This window comes from Gadus morhua, chromosome 4 (assembly GCF_902167405.1).
Source record: "Gadus morhua chromosome 4, gadMor3.0, whole genome shotgun sequence".
Lineage (NCBI taxonomy): Eukaryota > Metazoa > Chordata > Actinopteri > Gadiformes > Gadidae > Gadus > Gadus morhua.
This window is the reverse complement of record NC_044051.1, coordinates 36,493,660-36,512,945: the sequence shown is the minus strand read 5'-3', so window position 1 is coordinate 36,512,945 and position 19,286 is coordinate 36,493,660. Positions and strand designations below refer to the sequence as shown.

The 19,286-nt window shown below is 42.4% G+C and overlaps 1 protein-coding gene across 1 annotated transcript; it reads right to left on the bottom strand.

Moving 5' to 3' along the window:
• Positions 1–31: 31 nt before the first annotated feature.
• LOC115542963 (NLR family CARD domain-containing protein 3) lies at positions 32–8,108 on the bottom strand. Its single transcript, XM_030355482.1, has 7 exons — positions 6,274–8,108; positions 5,663–5,836; positions 3,462–3,635; positions 2,801–2,974; positions 1,902–2,075; positions 1,679–1,725; positions 32–754 (listed from the first exon to the last, which is right to left on the bottom strand). Exons 1-7 carry the CDS (start codon positions 7,815–7,817, stop codon positions 198–200), a joined length of 2,844 nt encoding a protein of 947 aa, XP_030211342.1. The 5' UTR covers positions 7,818–8,108; the 3' UTR covers positions 32–197.
• Between the last annotated feature and the right edge of the window lie 11,178 nt (positions 8,109–19,286).

Below are 19,286 nucleotides of genomic sequence, written 5' to 3'. Positions count from 1 at the left end.
ATAACACCAATTGAAAAACTCATAGGCCTTGTTGGAAATGTAATGCCTCGTCAGATGACGTTTATTACTTTTTAATACTTTTTAATGGCCTTAATTTGGGCTAATTTCATTTACTACCTTTTAATACCTTTAACAACCCCGCGGAAACCTTGGAGAGAGGGACTTTATGTGCCCGCCCGCCCATCCGCCCGTTTTTTTTACAACCGACACAAAGATGCTGAGGAACCAACCCCTAACCCAACCCCAGGGAGGAGGTCCTCCTGGGTGAAGGAAGCCTGGAAGGTGTGGATGTGTGTCAGTGCGTCTGAGGACCCTTCTCCATCGTGGAACACTCTGTAGAAGGACAGAGTGCCAGCCGGCCGGTCCAGATACACTCCTACTCTGTTAGAGCCATCAGGGGGGAGAGCTAAGGCTGTACTGCAGTTGTTGTACCAGGCAGAGTAACAGCTATTTTGACAAAGAACATTCCAGGACTTGTTGTTTGCTCCAAGCGCACTCTCATTACGCCGTCCTTTCCTTTTGATTCCACTGTATGTCACTCCTATATCAACCATTCCTTTCCACTTCATCTCCCAGTAACAGCGGCCAGTCAGAGCCTCTCTACCCAACACCTGGTACCAGGAGTCAAATCTCTCTTTGTATTGGAAGTACGTCATGGACTTGGCCTCTGCAATCCGCATCACCTTTCTGTTGCCCTTACTCAGCTTGAGTTGTCTGTGGGCTGATTTTGGGTTTAGTGTGAGTCCACAGGCATCTGATAGGAGAATAAGACATGATTAGACGCTGAACCATTCCTCCTCATTCATCCTCATCATCACTAGTACTGTTCTCCTGCATTCTTATTTTTATTCTTTTGCAGACTCTTTTTTTGATCGCTCTTTGTTTTTCAAACATTAACATAGAAAGACAAATATATATCATGTGATGGGTACTATAGCGGGATCATCTGTTTGAGATTCTCTAAGCTATAGTACACATTGTGTTAAAAATAATTAAAGCTAAAGTTACTTGGAAATCCAATGTGTGTGTGAGTGGCTGTGCCAATCAAAACATTGAATGCAAGATAATGTATAAAGTGCATTTACTCTGTTAATAATTAAACTAAATAAACATATCATACATCAAAATGTTCTGCATTATGAGCTTAATACTCATGTTAAATATTGAAAGAATATTTTGAACATGATTAACTTTTGGATTTCCCCAATACACATACATTGCACTCAAAATTCAAAGGGAACAACATACTGAACAAGCTGAGCTCACATACAGGCTGGAGATTAACTGATGAACCCTAGAACTGGTTCATACATACTATATATACATAGACATGTACTCTACATGCATACTATATATGCGGACATGTACTCATACATATATACTTTACATACAAAGACATGTAATACTAGATACATGTACATAGTACCTACAAATAAACATACATAAGTACACATGCAGGCTGGAAATTAACTTATGGTAGGTGTATATACATACACACATATATATGTATACATTTCTACATATATACATACATGTCACCATATATGCATACATGTATACATATATACATGCATGTATTTATGTAAACATGTATGCATGCATGTATAAATAAATACATACATGTATAAATACATACAAATATTTGTGTCTTGATAAATCCAACTAAACAGACACTTACACTTCTTTAGAGCTGGTTTCAGCCTCCACACTCCACCGTGCTCCACACTGGGGGGGAAACAAAGAGAGAGCAGCATGTTGAAACATTCACCTTTACCATCTGCTGTCTCATCACGTTCTACACAACATGAGTTACAGCTGCCTTTTCAAACCACTTCATCTAGCAGTGGCTTGAATCTTTGTAGGAGACTAAGTCCCTGAGTTGTGAACTACCTTATCCATACCTGAGTGTGTCCAGTCTCCAGTCTTGATTCTGCAGTTCAGCAGAGAGCAGCTCACCTCCAGAGTCTCCTGGGTGATTGTAGCTCAGGTCCAGCACTCTCAGATGGGAGGGGTTGGACATCAGAGCTTTTCCGAGAGAAGCACAGCCTTCCTGTGTGATCCGGCAGCCAGACATCCTGCACACACACACACACACGCACACGCACACGCACACACACACAATTTATCTGGTTGAGAGCAGTTTGTACTAAAGTAATAAAGTGTATTAATTTCATTTGGAGGGAAAAATAAAAGCTTTATTGATACTCTATGGAGATAAAGTGGTGTCACCCTGTCCGAGAACAGGAAGAGGAAGTGGGGACATTTTATCATCACAGACAGCAGAACTTCCTTCACTTGGATGTGACAGGATCTTAAACAAATGCTCCTTTCTCAATAGCTACAACTCAGATGTGATATTGTTCGGTTAGAGTCAGGAGAAGTCTTCTGCGTTGTGCACACTCAGACCGTTTCTTCACAAGTTCTAACATTTTGTAGAACCGGGTAGTGTTATGTCAGCAGGGAAAAGATTAACAGAAATGCATCGGGCATGAGCAGCACTTACTGGAAGCTAGAATAACCAATTACAATTACAATTACAATTAGGGCATTTAGCAGACGCTTTCATCCAAAGCAACTTACAGCGGTTAATACACACATTGACACACCAACGGCAGAGTCAACCAGGCAAGGCGACAGCCAGCTCGTCAGGTAGGGTTAAATGTCTTGCTCAGGGACACATCAACACTCAGCTCGGAGGAGCCGGGGATCGAACTAGCAACCTTTTGGTTACAAGACAGCTCTACCTCCCGAGCTAAGCCGACCCCTAATAACTAGTTTGAAGAAGAGGCTGAAAACTGACGTGAGAGATTCCAGTGTACAGTGTGGACTCCCCAGTCCAGCAGAGAGCAGCTGCACTCCTGAATCCTTCAGATCATTGTTACTCAGGTCCAGCTCTCTCAGACTAGAGGAGTTGGAGCTGAGAACTGAGGCCAGAGCTTCACAGCATCTCTTTGACAGATGACAGCCATTTAGCCTGCACACACAAAATAAAAAGAACATGTTTTGTACTGTTATTGAAGGTAAGAAGAATTGTAAACAGTCTTTTTATATAAATTAAATAATAAATAATGTTAAATAACCAGGATCTTTAAATATATGGAGATGGATGGCACACAAATGTTAAATGATCAAACGAAAGTTGTCATTCTGATTTACTTAAAACACAGTTTTATGAAAAGGCATTTAATTAACTTTACTAAACAACTCTAAACCCCAGCTTACTGTCTGACAAGACGATAATCAGAATAGGAATGTTACATAACATATTCCTTAAACCATCATTAACAAACTAAGAATATAATGTGTAACTAAACTGTCATGACAATACAAATATAAATATGTTGAGTTATTCTTATGAAAACAATATATTCATGCCCTAACCTTTCTGGATATATATCTGGTAAATGTCTTCTGATATTAAAGCTTTTGGTGTAATTGTTTGACCATTGAGAAAAACGGACCTGAGAGTTTCCAGTGTACAGTACGTACTCCCAAGTCCAACAGAGAGCAGCTTCACTCCTGAATCCTGCAGATCATTGGTACTCAAGTCCAGCTCTCTCAGACTAGAGGAGTTGGAGCTGATTACTGAGGCCAGATCTTCACAGCAGCTCTCTGACAGACGACAGCCATTCAGCCTTTACACATGAAATAAAAACAACCTGTTACGAACTGTGATAAAATGTTAGGAGGATTGTATGAAGGTATTATTGTAGAAAAAGTCTTTAGCATGCGTAAACTAAAGTCACAAATGTGTAACAGTAAATTTGAAGTTGTAAATATTTTTTCTCCCATTGTAAACACAAAATAGGGGCTATGAGTTCACAAGTCCTTTGTTACAGGTGCACAAATCCTATCCTGTGCATCACAACTTCAAAGAGTCATGCACTTGACACTTTTGCTACAATCATTCCAGCGCAGTTGGTGCAAAACACATTCAAACACCCGTGTTTCATAATCTGAATGCACAAAATTTGTGCATTCGTAAACCCAAATATGAACTAATGCATCAGAATTTGCACATCTGTGAAATATTCCTTCACAAATGAAATTATATATATCGCTATGTTCAATATGCAACCTGGTCTCACAGGAATCCGTGAAATGACTACGGCCAGACGCTTAACTCGAAATCCATGGACACATCACGGAAACACGCCGATTTCCGTGATGTGGCAATATGCATTTTAACGAGCGAGCACAAGTCCATCGATACAACTACTTGAATGTGCTGCTACGAGTCTCAGCTGTTGTTTTCTTTTGCAGATACTTTTGTAACACGTCTATGTGGTACAAGTGTAGCAAAAGTGATTTGTATCCGTATGACGCAGACCGTCCGTGGGCGGGACAAAATTGCGGCATTATCCAATGAAAGTCACCAGCAGGGGAGGGGGGGGCATTTTTCAAACTACACTGGGACCATCCAAGCAGACCATTAGAATATATTAAAGGAAACTTGCGGCATGTTAATGCCATAATTTGGGGGGAATTCAGTTGAACAAAGTGACTTAATTTGATACAATGTAAGATACCAAACTCCATCGTGTAGGATGCCCTCTTCTCTACTTTCAAAACTCCAGAAAGGTAGAATTTGCTTGGATGGTCCTAGTGTAGTTTGAAAAATGCACCCCCTGCCGGTGACTTTCATTGGTTAATGCCGCAACTTTGTCCCGCCCACGGACGCTCTGGGTCATACAGATACAAATCTCTTTTGCTACACTTGTACCACATAGACATGTTGCAAAAGTATCCGGAGGAAAAAACAGCTGAGATTCATAGCAGCCGATTCTAGCAGTTGTATCGATGGACATCGTTGAACATAGCGATCTATATAATTTAATTTGTGAGGAAATGTTTCACAGATGTGCAACTTCTGATGCATTAGTTCACATTTGAGTTTATGAATGCACACATTTTGTGCATGTTTTCAGATTATGAAAAGCGGGTGTGTGAATGTGTTTTGCACCAACTACGCTGCAATGATTGTAGCAAAAGTGTCAAGTGCATGACTCTTTGAATTTGTGATGCACCGGGTAGGATTTGTAACAAAGGATATGTGAACTCGTAGCCCCTATTTTGTGTTTACAATTGGAGAAAAAATATTTACAACTTCAAATTTGCTGTTACACATTTTTTACTTTAGTGTGCACATGCAAATTAAATATTGATGACTTCAAATTTACTGTTACACATTTGTGACTTTAGTTTACGCATGGTAAAGTCCCTTGCTACAATAATACCTTCATAGAATTGTATCCAGTCTCTTTAAATGCATAAAATAACAAATACTATGAATAACCTGGATCTTAAAATATCAAGAGATAGATTTCACACAGATTTTAAATGATCAGACAAAAGTTATCATTATACTTCACTCAAATAGGCAGTTATTAAACTTTACCATACAACTTTTAACCCCACTTTATTGTCAGACTACATGATAATCAGAATAAGAATGTTTGACAACATACACCTTAGACCATCATTAATAAACTAAGAATATATTATGTACCTAAACTGTCATGGCAACACAAATATAAATATGTTGAGTTATTCATATGAAAACAATATATTTATGATGTATCATTTCTGGAGGTAAATCTGCTAAATGTCTTCTGATATTGAACCTTGTGGTGTAACTGTTTGACCAATTAGTAAAACTGACCTGAGAGATTCCAGTGTACAGTGTGGACTCCTAAGTTCAGCAGAGAGCATCTTCACTCCTGAATCTTGCAGATCATTGTAACTCAGGTCCAGCTCCGTCAGACTAGAGGAGCCTGAGCTGAGGACTGAGGCCAGAGTTTTACAGTATGTCACTGTTATTTGACAGCCATTCAGCCTTCAACAACACAATAAAAGAACATGTCAGGAAATGTGATTAAAATAACCTATATCTTTAAGTTATTCCATAATAAAGAAAGTTATTAGTTTACCAAAAAATACTAAATAATTAGATGTATAAATGTTCATTATATATTCAATGTAAAATAGTTGTTTAGTTGGGATTGAAAATATTTTTTAAATTAATACCACTTCTATATTCTATGTTTCTGAATATCCTCTTATGTGTACTGTAATACATTATACGTTAATAGGACACCTACAGAGATGTTTTGTACATTATTATAACTACTATGTTTATTCTGTTTTCAGTAGAATAGTAATACCTGTTGCTATGAAACTACAGAGATCTTTTGCATATTATTTTATATCTATATTCCAGTTGTATTTATATTTTGTACTGTGTATTGTAATACATGTTATAATTGAACCTACAGAGATGTTTTGGAGGCTTTGATCACTGGCAGCAGCCTGAAAAGATCAGCTTCTGAAACTTTTGAGTATTTATTCAGGTCAAACACATCCAGCTCCGTTTCTGATGTCAGTAAGATGAAGACCAGAGCAGACCATTGAGCTGGGGAAAGAGATTTTCCGGAGAGACTTCCTGATGTCTGGTACTTTTGGATCTCCTTCACTAGAGAAGGGTCGTTCAGCTCATTCAGACAGTGGAACAGATTGATGCATCTCTCTGAAGAAAGATCTTCATTTATCTTCTCCTTAACGTAAGACACTATTCGCTTATTGGCCTGTGAGCTACTCAGTCGCAGCAGAACTGTTTTAATCTGAGTGGTCAGTGATCTTTGTTTTTCAACTCCCAGCAGACCTTGTAGGATAATCTGATTGGTCTCCAGAGAGAGGCCCAGCAGGAAGCGGAGGAACAAGTCCAGATGTCCTTTCTGACTCTGTAAGGCCTTGTCCACAGCACTCTTGTAGAGGAGGAGGGGTTTATCTTTCCTGGAGAATTCATCTGAGAGCAGATTGATGCCAGTATCGATGAAGGACATAAAGACATAAAGGGCCGCCAGAAACTCCTGGATGCTCAGATGGACAAAGCAGAACACCTTGTCCTGGTACAGCCCACACTCCTCTTTAAAGATCTGGGTGAACACTCCTGAGTACACTGAGGCTGCTTTGATGTCGATGCTACACTCTGCCAGGTCTACCTCATAGAAGATCAGGTTGCCTTTCTCCAGCTGGTGAAAGGCCAGTTTTCCCAGAGAAAGAATGATCTTCCTGCTCTCTGTACTCCAGATCGAATCGGTTTCAGCACTCGGACGGTACTTCACGTCCCCCTGTTTTGACTGAACCCTCAGGAAGTGGATGTACATCTGAATCACGGTCTTAGGCATCTCTTCTCCTCTCTTGGATTTTTTGAAAAGGTCTTCCAGGACTGTAGCAGTGATACAACAGAAGATTGGGATGTGACACATGATGTGGAGGCTTCGTGATAACTTGACGTGGGAGATGATTGTTCTGGCCAGCGTCTTGTCTCTGAATCTCTTCCTGAAGTACTCCTTCTTCTGTCGGTCGGTGAACCCCCTCACCTCTGTCACCCTGTCAACACACTCAGCAGGGATCTGATTGGCTGCCGCAGGGCGTGTGGTTATCCAGATGCGAGCGGAGGGAAGCAGTTCGCCCCTGATGAGGTTTGTCAGCAGCACATCCACTGAGGTCGGCTTTGTCACATCAGTCCAGGTCTTCTGGAAGTTCAGAGGCAGTCGGCACTCATCCAGACCATCTAAGATAAAGACAACTTGGAACCGGTCGAATCTGCAGATCCCTGCTTCTTTGGTCTCAATAAAGAAGTGATGAAGAAGTTCCTCCAAGCTAACCTCTTTCCCTTTCAGTAAATTCAGCTCTCTGAAAGTGAGGAGAAATGTAAAGTGTATGTCCTGGTTGGATTTGCCTTCAGCCCATTCCAGAGTGAACTTGTGTGTTAAGACGGTTTTACCAATGCCGGCTACTCCAGTTGTCAACATTGTTCTGATTGGTCGATCTTGTCCAGGTAATGGTTTAAAGATGTCCTCACATCTGATGGGTGTTTCATAATTTGCCTGTCTCCTGGAAGCTGTTTCAATCAGTCTGACCTCATGTTCCTGGTTGACCACTCCACTGCCTCTCTCTGTGATGAAGATATCTGTGTAGAAGTCATTCAGACCTGTTGACTGTCCTGCTATAGGAATTCCCTCAAACACAGAACTGAACAACTCCTTCAAATGAGATTTGAATTTATGTTGGCACTCTACAGCATCAGATCCTAAAAGAGAAAACAATAGTGGATGGTGAAATCAGTGGAAATAGGTCAATATTTATCCTTACTTTATGAACTTCATGATATTTAGTGTCTTTACAACTTCGGTTGAAGGAGTTGGTAATAACAAGGAGTGCGCGTTACAGATTCAAAATTGAACCCGGGGTTTCAATTTTGATCTGCATGAAAACAGATCAGATAAGCCTTCCAGACCTTTCTTTTCATTGATCAACCAGTATAGAGCTTGCCCGGAACAACGCTTAGTGCCCAAATGGCTAACAGTGCATTGGCGAGGTGCTGTGCGCCGAACACTTCCAATCCGTATTTTTTGACCCGCTAATATTGGTCAAAATAGCACCAAACCTTTGCAGTAGCATGATTAGGGTCCCTACATATAAAACCATTTAACCTGATATCCCACAATAACCCTACATATCAGGATAAAACCATTTAACGTGATACCTCCACAATAGACCTATATGTCTGGATCAAACCATTTAACCTGATACCCTTACCCTAACCCGAGGAAAGATATCTCGGCGTTGAACAGTTATGGATGTAAAAAAACTCAGAAAATGTCATTTAGTGTGAGCAGAACAAATTAGAGCCTCTTCTTCGCTTATAAATAATTATTCATTCTGTTTTCAAAATAAGAGTCTCTTACCGCCCCACGGTGTATCAGCTGGTTCCTCCTGGTTCCTCTCCATCAGGCAGGGCTTTGTGCCTGGAGACTATTAGCAGATGGAGATTCTATTTAATGTTCATTGAGAGCTTTAGTCAAATATCTTGTTGAACATTTACACACCTTGATCAGCTCTGTGTGATGCTGCTGTACAGACTGAGCAGTAGTAACGATTGAACTCTTGCAGGGATGTCTGTGGAACACACACAGACTCACACACACACACGCACACGCGCTTGCACGCACGCACACACACACGCACACAAACACACACACACACACGCACACACACACACACACACACACACACTTTAGATCTATTTTATTTTTCCTAACTTGTAAATATCAGTATTCAGGGGCGTAGCCAGGACAATATGGCTGGGGGGGCCAGCTCGGCCCAGTCTTTTATTTGGGGCACTTGAATGTCAAAAAACTAAAAGTCACGCATGGCGTCACTCATAGTGGTGGGTTTCCCGAGGCCCGTCAGGCCATAAACAATGGATGAACAAACGTTCTTATGGACACTAATTATGACTTATTGATAATCCCATGTTATTTGAATAGGTGCTTAGATGTTGTGCGATGTGTCATGATTATGTGAGTGGGTTCGGGACCTTAACAGGACACAGGGATGTTTTAGTGCAAATGAAAGACGTGTAATTGGTGTTAGGGGGAATCATTTATTAACGGAAACCGTAGCATTTTAAGCAAAAAAGTTATTTACGATATGAAAATATAAGATGAATAAATAATATAAATAAAAAGAATAAGTCAAAATAAGATAAAAATAATAATGCATATCGTTTAGCTTTCTTTAGACCGTTGCTTTTTTTTTTTTTTTCTCAGACTGGGGGGTGGCAACGGGGGGGGTGGGGGGGCATCCTCTGACCCCCTGGTTCCCACGTAGCTGTTTTCATCGTCTGTTTAAAACTCCTACCTCTCGTCTCTGGATGGGCGTCGATCATTAAAGGTAGGAGGATGATCCATAGACCAGTCACTCTTCATGGAGACACAGCTGGATCCAGGGGAGTCTGCTCTCTGCTGCTGGACTCTTCTAGAAGAACAACAACCAGGATCACACCATGTCAACAACATCACTTAAACAGCCTTATCCCTCCTCTCATCCACACCATGTCAACCACATCACTAAAACAGCCTTATCCCTCCTCTCATTCACACCATCTCCAACAAGGGACTAATTAAATCCTCACCTCTTCTCAACGGACTGATTTCCATCTTTAAAGTTAACTGGTCGTCCCATAGAGCAGTCACTCTTCAAGGAGACACAGCTGGGTCCAGGGGAGTCTGCAATCTTCAGCTGGACTCTTCTAGAAAAGCAAGAACCGGGATCACACCAAGTCAACCACATCACTTAAACAGCCTTATCCCTCCTCTCATTAACACCATGTTGACCACATCACTAAAACAGCCTTATCCCTCCTCTCATTCACACCATGTCAACCACATCACTAAAACAGCCTTATCCCTCCTCTCATTAAAACTCCTACCTCTCGTCTCTGGATGGGCGTTGATCATTAAAGGTAGGAGGATGATCCATAGACCAGTCACTCTTCACGGAGACACACCTGGGTCCAGGGGAGTCTGCTCTCTGCTGCTGGACTCTTCTAGAAGAACAACAACCAGGATCACACCATGTCGACAACATCACTTAAACAACCTTATCCCTCCTCTCATTAAAACCATGTCAACTACGTCACTAAAACAGCCTTATCCCTCCTCTCATTAAAACTCCTACCTCTCGTCTCTGGACGGGCGTTGATCATTAAAGGTAGGAGGATGATCCATAGACCAGTCACTCTTCATGGAGACACAGCTGGATCCAGGGGAGTCTGCTCTCTGCTGCTGGACTCTTCTAGAAGAACAACAACCAGGATCACACCATGTCAACCACATCACTTAAACAGCCTTATCCCTCCTCTCAATCACACCATCTCCAACAGGTGACTAATTAAATCCTCACCTCTTCTCAACAGACTGATTTCCATCTTTAAAGTTAACTGGTCGTCCCATAGAGCAGTCACTCTTCAAGGAGACACAGCTGGGTACAGGGGAGTCTGCTCTCTCCTGCTGCTCTCTTCTAGAAAAGCAAGAACCGGGATCACACCATGTCAACCACATCACTTAAACAGCCTTATCCCTCCTCTCATTAACACCATGTCAACCACATCACTTAAACAGCCTTATCCCTCCTCTTATTCACAGCATGTTGACCACATCACTAAAACAGCCTTATCCCTCCTCTCATTCACACCATGTCAACCACATCACTAAAACAGCCTTATCCCTCCTCTCATTCACACCATGTCAACCACATCACTAAAACAGCCTTATCCCTCCTCTCATTAAAACTCCTACCTCTCGTCTCTGGACGGGCGTTGATCATTAAGGGTAGGAGGATGATCCATAGACCAGTCACTCTTCATGGAGACACAGCTGGGTCCAGGGGAGTCTGCTCTCTGCTGCTGGACTCTTCTAGAAGAACAACAACCAGGATCACACCATGTCAACAACATCACTTAAACAGCCTTATCCCTCCTCTCATCCACACCATGTCAACCACATCACTAAAACAGCCTTATCCCTCCTCTCATTCACACCATCTCCAACAAGGGACTAATTAAATCCTCACCTCTTCTCAACGGACTGATTTCCATCTTTAAAGTTAACTGGTCGTCCCATAGAGCAGTCACTCTTCAAGGAGACACAGCTGGGTCCAGGGGAGTCTGCAATCTTCAGCTGGACTCTTCTAGAAAAGCAAGAACCGGGATCACACCAAGTCAACCACATCACTTAAACAGCCTTATCCCTCCTCTCATTAACACCATGTTGACCACATCACTAAAACAGCCTTATCCCTCCTCTCATTCACACCATGTCAACCACATCACTAAAACAGCCTTATCCCTCCTCTCATTAAAACTCCTACCTCTCGTCTCTGGATGGGCGTTGATCATTAAAGGTAGGAGGATGATCCATAGACCAGTCACTCTTCACGGAGACACACCTGGGTCCAGGGGAGTCTGCTCTCTGCTGCTGGACTCTTCTAGAAGAACAACAACCAGGATCACACCATGTCGACAACATCACTTAAACAACCTTATCCCTCCTCTCATTAAAACCATGTCAACTACGTCACTAAAACAGCCTTATCCCTCCTCTCATTAAAACTCCTACCTCTCGTCTCTGGACGGGCGTTGATCATTAAAGGTAGGAGGATGATCCATAGACCAGTCACTCTTCATGGAGACACAGCTGGATCCAGGGGAGTCTGCTCTCTGCTGCTGGACTCTTCTAGAAGAACAACAACCAAGATCACACCATGTCAACCACATCACTTAAACAGCCTTATCCCTCCTCTCATTCACACCATCTCCAACAGGTGACTAATTAAATCCTCACCTCTTCTCAACAGACTGATTTCCATCTTTAAAGTTAACTGGTCGTCCCATAGAGCAGTCACTCTTCAAGGAGACACAGCTGGGTACAGGGGAGTCTGCTCTCTCCTGCTGCTCTCTTCTAGAAAAGCAAGAACCGGGATCACACCATGTCAACCACATCACTTAAACAGCCTTATCCCTCCTCTCATTAACACCATGTCAACCACATCACTTAAACAGCCTTATCCCTCCTCTCATTAACACCATGTCAACCACATCACTTAAACAGCCTTATCCCTCCTCTTATTCACAGCATGTTGACCACATCACTAAAACAGCCTTATCCCTCCTCTCATTCACACCATGTCTACCACATCACTTAAACAGTCAAAGACAGACAGATCCTCTTCTTACTTCTTCACTTTGCTCTGGCGGCCATGTTCCCCAGGCAGAGTGGTCTTAGAGGTAGGACCCCCCTCCTCTCTCTCCTTAACCGTAGCAGACTGGAGACCTGGACACAAACACAACTCCATATTGTTCCTACAGCCATTCACAGTTGATTTATTTTTTCTGTTTATATATACTGCTTATTGCTGGTCACAGGGGTCTGTTGTTATGGAAGACTGCTGATGTTGAAAATATTTCTCAAATGAATGCATGGCTGAAGGGCCTTACCATAAAAGGAGAACTAGTATGTATTCTGTGGGCGGGCATACTATATGGGGAATAGCTTCGTTTGTGAGAATAAAAAAACAGGGATCTTATGATCGGCAATGCTTTGCAAACTACTCTGCCTTGTTTTTTTCTTTTTTAGGATTTTGTCTTTAACAGAGCCATCAGCATATCCGACCACTCAACAGCGCTCCACTAGAGCACCATTTCAGGAGAGAGTTGTTGTTCTCGCAAGAGTAGCCCTTGACAGGTGGCTTGTCGGGCATTTTGGAGAGGAAGTCCTTATTGAGCTTGATTTTGAAGACTTCGAGGTCCTTCACCGAGGATACATTGGCTGGGATGAGGTTCCACAGCTTGGGCCCGAGTACTGTGAAAGATGTATCGTACATCGTCTGGTGTTTCGCCTTGCCCGACTTCGAGAGTTTTGGGAGCTTTGCGGTGATCCCGTTGCATTTAAAGCTTTGAAACTCGATCCCCATGTTGTTAGGATGGTGTCCGTTGAGAATCGTCCACATAGTCATGATGACATAGCGCTCCCTTCGCCTTTGGAGTGACATGAGTTTCAGGCTTTTGAGTCTCTCCCAGTAATTCATGTCTTGGCATTGTGCAAGTCTAGCAGTGAAGGTTCGTTGAAGGGCCTCGATCTTCTGGGTGAGACCAGCCTTGTTGTTGCTTGTTCAACAATAAAGTCTTCAGTCATACTTGCTCCGGACTCTTCAATTCCTCATACTCTCTTAGTTAGTAGAAGTGATATAATTGTGACAGAACAAGTGATAAAAAAATAGCTATTTTGAGAAAATAAGTTTCTTGTTTGAAGTGCCTTTTGAATGATTTTTTTATTCTGATCTTGGACCAATTGAGGTGGTGATTTTTTTTATTATTCTTATCTTGGAGCAATTGAGGTGGTGAATTTTTAAATCTGATCTTGGCACTTTGAGAAAATAAGTTTCTTGTTTATAGTTCTGGTTGAGTAATTATATATTCAACTGTTCACGTTTTATGATAAGCTATAAAAAGTTGCATGAATCGTTTTCTTACTGTATTTAAGCAACGATAGGATTAATTTACCTCTGAGACTTGTACGGCCCGTTTTCTTTTAGTTTATTCTGTCTTAAATAAATTACTGTACGTCCACACCAGAAGCGAATTGAGCGACCAAATCGCCGGAAGTCATTCACTTTCTATGGGCAAGAGCGACCAAAGCGACCAAAGCGACCAACGCTACCAGCGGCCAAAGTTGAGCGACCAGAGCGTCAAAAAAAAGTTGAAAACTTTTTAACTTTATGCAAATGACTATGACGCGCTTCAGCGGCCAAACACTGACAGCCAATCGGAATGTAGACGCTCATCGCTTGCGTGGATCCCAGGGAACACCGGCAGGCAATTTGGTTCCTACCTACCGTTATTCACTCACTGAACAAAATGTCGGCTGAAGTATTAATCGCGGCGGTAACTGGGCACCCGGTGTTGTACGACCCAACCCTTTTTCAGTTCAGAGATTGAAACGCCATAGTGGTTTGGATACCAAGTGATGATAAGCGGGAGTACTTATACATCTAGAACGTTCATATTTAAGCGGGAATCATTTTCATTTGCTCTCCATGCCACCTATCTAACCAACCAATCGCGTGTAGCATGCTTTAAACAAAATCAAAAAAGTTTTTGAAATCGTCACATAAACAATCTAATCGACAAGACGAGGGATAAATGACAAGGGATATATCTCTTTTCTTTTATCCCTCTATTCCCCACTATTCACGGAGCCTGAGGTGAATAATTGTTAATTAAATAGTCTAGATAGATATATAGCCTAGTCAAGTCTTTAATACCAAACGACAAAAATCGTCGGGAATCCGTTCGGCCCACACAGGACAGTAGCCTACAAGACCACACAGAACAAGTCTGACTGGACATACACACAATGCATCACATTAAAACTAGACACGCGTTGATAGATAGATAGACGGATAGGCCTAGATAGATAGATAGTTATGTTCCGTTATTTGCCTTGCGGAGCCAACCAGTCATGTGCACTTATGCAAATTAGCCATGTGCACCAATGTCTATTTGTTTTGAGTGTGACGAATGAGTGCAGATCATGATTTGCAGATCAGTGAAACATATTTTAACTAGCCTACTACAGCACGCAGGGTTTTTTGTTCTCGGTTGTAATTAGCCTACATTTTATGAGTTTTTTTATATTGGGGGAAATCACTGTCCTACTTGTTGTCGAAGCACTTTATCCAACAAGCAAAACCGTCTCGGCAATATGGCCAAAGTGTATGGGAGAGTTCACTCTTTGACATGGCTCTCTGTACTAAAAGCATACGGCTCCTTTAAATGCGTCTGTATAATTGAATTGTACGTCATGAGCGACTTGAGCGACCAAAGCGAACAGAAATATTCGCAGCGAAACTTTGTGAGCGACCTGGTGTGGACGTACGGTTAGACGAACAGAGAATAATATTTTTTTCTGAAGTAAATGTGTAAAAAAAGAATTAGGGCGACTTGAGCGACCAAAGCGACCAAAGCGAACAGAAATATTCGCAGCGAAACTTTGTGAGCAACCTGGTGTGGACGTACGGTTAGACGAACAGAGAATAATATTTTTTTCTGAAGTAAATGTGTAAAAAAAGAATTAGGATTAAAACACTGCTGCGTTGACTCAGACTGTGATCAGAGAGGGACAGAGGGTGGGGGCCTAGGAACAGGATGAAATATTGCCCAGCACATTCCAATCGGCATAGAGGAGAGAGCCAGCGCTGGAGAGGAGAGCACATTTAAAACGGCAGGGATGAAATATACAATTAAACGAACTAGTAGATAAACTACATTGATAATAGTGTTTTTACATCAAAAAATGAATTTGGCACTGTTACGTATTTTAAGAACATAAGCTGCCCCCACATAGCCTCTAGTAAGCAGATTCAAACACGCAAGCCGTATTTCCCCCACATAGCCACTAGGAAGCAGGACCGAACATATAAGCCGTAAATACTGGACATGGCCACAAGGGGAGCAAGACCTAACTGAAGGCTAATCCATCCACAGAAGGCAGCACCTTTAGATAGGTGAAGAAGCCGAGGCTAATACGTCACATAGGCCACGCTCACTTCATATAGGCCACGCCCACTTGACCCGATCAATCTCGACAGAGAGGTTGGAGGTCAGAAACTCTTGGTAGCTCAGGCTTGCGGGTTAGAGTTTTGATCAGCTGGGAGTCGCTCAGCACGTGTTCGACACACACTCACAATAAAGTGAGTTAAAAGCGACCCGGATGGACTACTTTCTTCGAAGAATGCTGCAGCACCGACAGTAGTAGAGATTTTGAGTAGAGACCGTCCATTGCTCAAAGAAGAGATAAAAAAGATCTCTGAGAAATGGGAGAAGATCACGGCAAAATCAGGCACTATATAGCCCGTGGGAGGGACTTTTGATGCAGTGATGTGTCGGGACATGGAGGTAATGATAAGAAATTACAAAGCTAACAGAATCGGGGAAACGGCTTTAGAAAAAAGGGAAAGGGAGAAGTTAGTACTAGCCTTGTTCCAAGAGGAGGGAGAGAGATGGCAAAAAGAGGAGAGGTCAGTTAGAGAAATAATAAATAAAGATGAGAAAAACTGAGCCATTGCCCCCGAAGGCTCAGCCACCGCCGTATAACACAGGATTGTACCCATTGATAACAGGCACGGTAGATATTAAAGGGGAGGTCACACAAAATGGCGAAAATAAGGATTGTGACACACAGGGAGGGAAAGGCCCACCCATACACATAGACTGTTATGAAGGAATTAGGAAAGCCAGGGAAGAGTGGAATAGTGCTGACAATAGTTCTAGTGATAGTGACTACGGGGATGAAGATGGGAAAAATTATAACAAACTATTTAGCGAAATATGTATGGCATTCAAAATAAGCACTTCAAAATAAGAGTCTCTTACTGCCGACCAGTTCCTCCTGATTCAACTCCATCAGGCAGAGCTTTGTGATGTCTACCACTCCCTCTATAGCGCGCCTCCTCTGCTCCTCGTTCTTACTATCCACCTCCTCCTCCTCCCTCTGACTCTCTGAGCATTGTGGGTAATCTGGGAAGAGATCCCTCCAGAGCTTCTTAAGCTCCTTGTCCAGGAAGGCGTGTGCGTTCTCCTCAGCCCTCTGGAACAGAACAAACATCAAGGAAAAGTTTTGTCTGAACTAACTGAGGACATCAGAAGCATCTGTCCTAGATTCACATCCCGCTGGTCTAAAGAGGGAAGCCTGGAGACTATTAGCACCACAATAGCCTGGGTATACCCATGCTGCCTTGCGCACAATTGCATTCCGTGCTGCTAGGGAGCCTGGATTCCATGGACGACGTCTATGCAACACACCCATCGTTCTCCTCATCGAATTCCTGTCGCTCTAAATACGTCATCTGGTATAATTTATACGATTGGCTATGAGCTACGTACAGACTCATATGATAGACATTCGTATTGCCCAAAAAACGTCTCTGGGCAATCGTTTTACCACACCTCAAATACGAGAAAATGTGTATGTGGTTCCCAGACCTCATCTCAATGTAGATTGAGATGAGGTCTGATGTTAGCCAGGCTAGCACCACAAGAGATGCTTTCTAATGTTCATGTAGAGCTAAAGTCAACCGTCTTGGTGGAAATGTACACACCTTGATCAGCATTGTTTGTTGCTGATGTACAGACTGAGCACTGGTAACCTTGGACCTCTCCTGGGGTTGTCTGGGGAGAGAACACACTCAAATTATACAGAGAGACAGACAGACAGACAGACATATTTTTCCTAACTTATAGACCTCAGTATCGAAGAGACTGATAAAACCAACTGGTCTGTTTCCATCGTCTGTTTAAATCCTCACCTCTTCTCAACAGACCGATTTCCATCTTTAAAGTTAACTGGTTGTCCCATAGAGCAGTCACTCTTCATGGAGACACAGCTTGGCCTAGGGGAGTCTGCACTCTCCGGCTGGACTTTTCTAGAAAAACAAGAACCAGGATTTATGGACGTTTAATAGATGCTGTATATTTATAATCTCTGACAAATCCTCACCTCTTCCCAATATACTGATTTCCATCTTTAAAGATATACGGTTCTTTCATAGAGGGGTCACTCTTCATGGAGACACAGCTGGGTCCAGGGGAGTCTGCTATCTTCTGCTGCTCTGGGCTTCAACACAACACACACACACACAGATGTTCCTCAGACCAACGATGGAGTCATGATATATTACAGAACCCTGAGATGGACAACAGTCACAGGCAGAGAGATTCTCTTCTTACCTCTGAGCTTTGCTCTGGCAGCCATGTTCCCCAGACAAAGTGGTCTTAGTGGTAGGACCCCCCTCCTCTCTATCCTCATCCATAGCAGACTGAAGTCCTGGACACAAACACAACTCCATATTGTTTCTGTGGATTGTGTTAGTGTACCGGACAGGACATTTCTGTAGAGAAGAATGCTTATCCTCCTCCTCTCTGATATACACGCACAAACACATACACACTCATACACAGGGACGACTTGTATCAATGGGCTAGTGGGGCTAAGCCCTCCCTATCTTTTACAATAAACATGAGAACATTATTAAATTAATGAAAATATTAAAATATAATGATTACTAAAACTTAGACTTGGTTGATTTTGGTGCAATGGAGAAGCAACAGCACCAAATAATCACAAAAACGCAGGAGATACATATAGATATGTTGTGTGGGCTTAGAAAAGTCGGCACATTTTTAGTTTTTATTGAGCGGGACCTCATCCAAAAATCACCTGGCTTCAATGACATTGAAGCCAGCTGATTAACCTGTTTGCGACTAAGAAAGGCTGTCGATGTGAGCTTCTCTTCAAATAAGGTAGGCCCCAGCTGCCCTGATATTGATTTTATTCGGGACATGATGCTTGCTTCATAATGTTTGTGATAAAAACAGTGCAGTTGGCAGTCGTTACAGTGCGAACACGTTTTGTTTGTGTGTGTGTGTGTGTGTGTGTGTGTGTGTGTGTGTGTGTGTGTGTGTGTGTGTGTGTGTGTGTGTGTGTGTGTGTGTGCATGTGTGCGTGTGTGCGTGCGTGCGTGCGTGCGTGCGTGCGTGCGTGCGTGCGTTTGTGTGTGATGGGGAGGAGGGGGTGATACCACACGTTTTAAGGAATAAAGCTCAGCAGTTCTGGTGATGCTGTATAAAATAAGAAATAAAAAAGTTTCAAAAGCTCCTCTACAATTACTTAATAATAACAGCGGCCTCATGGATTGATAAGAAAACCAAACAGCAAACAAATGTAACTTGGCTAGACACACATGAGAAGGAGGATTGAGAGAACTATTGTGTACTCAGCCCAAGAGACAGCCACCCATTGTTAACTCTCAATGGAGAGATTAAATAAGAGCTGGGACATAAACACAAAGTGGGGATCCATATTAAGGTATGAATACCCACA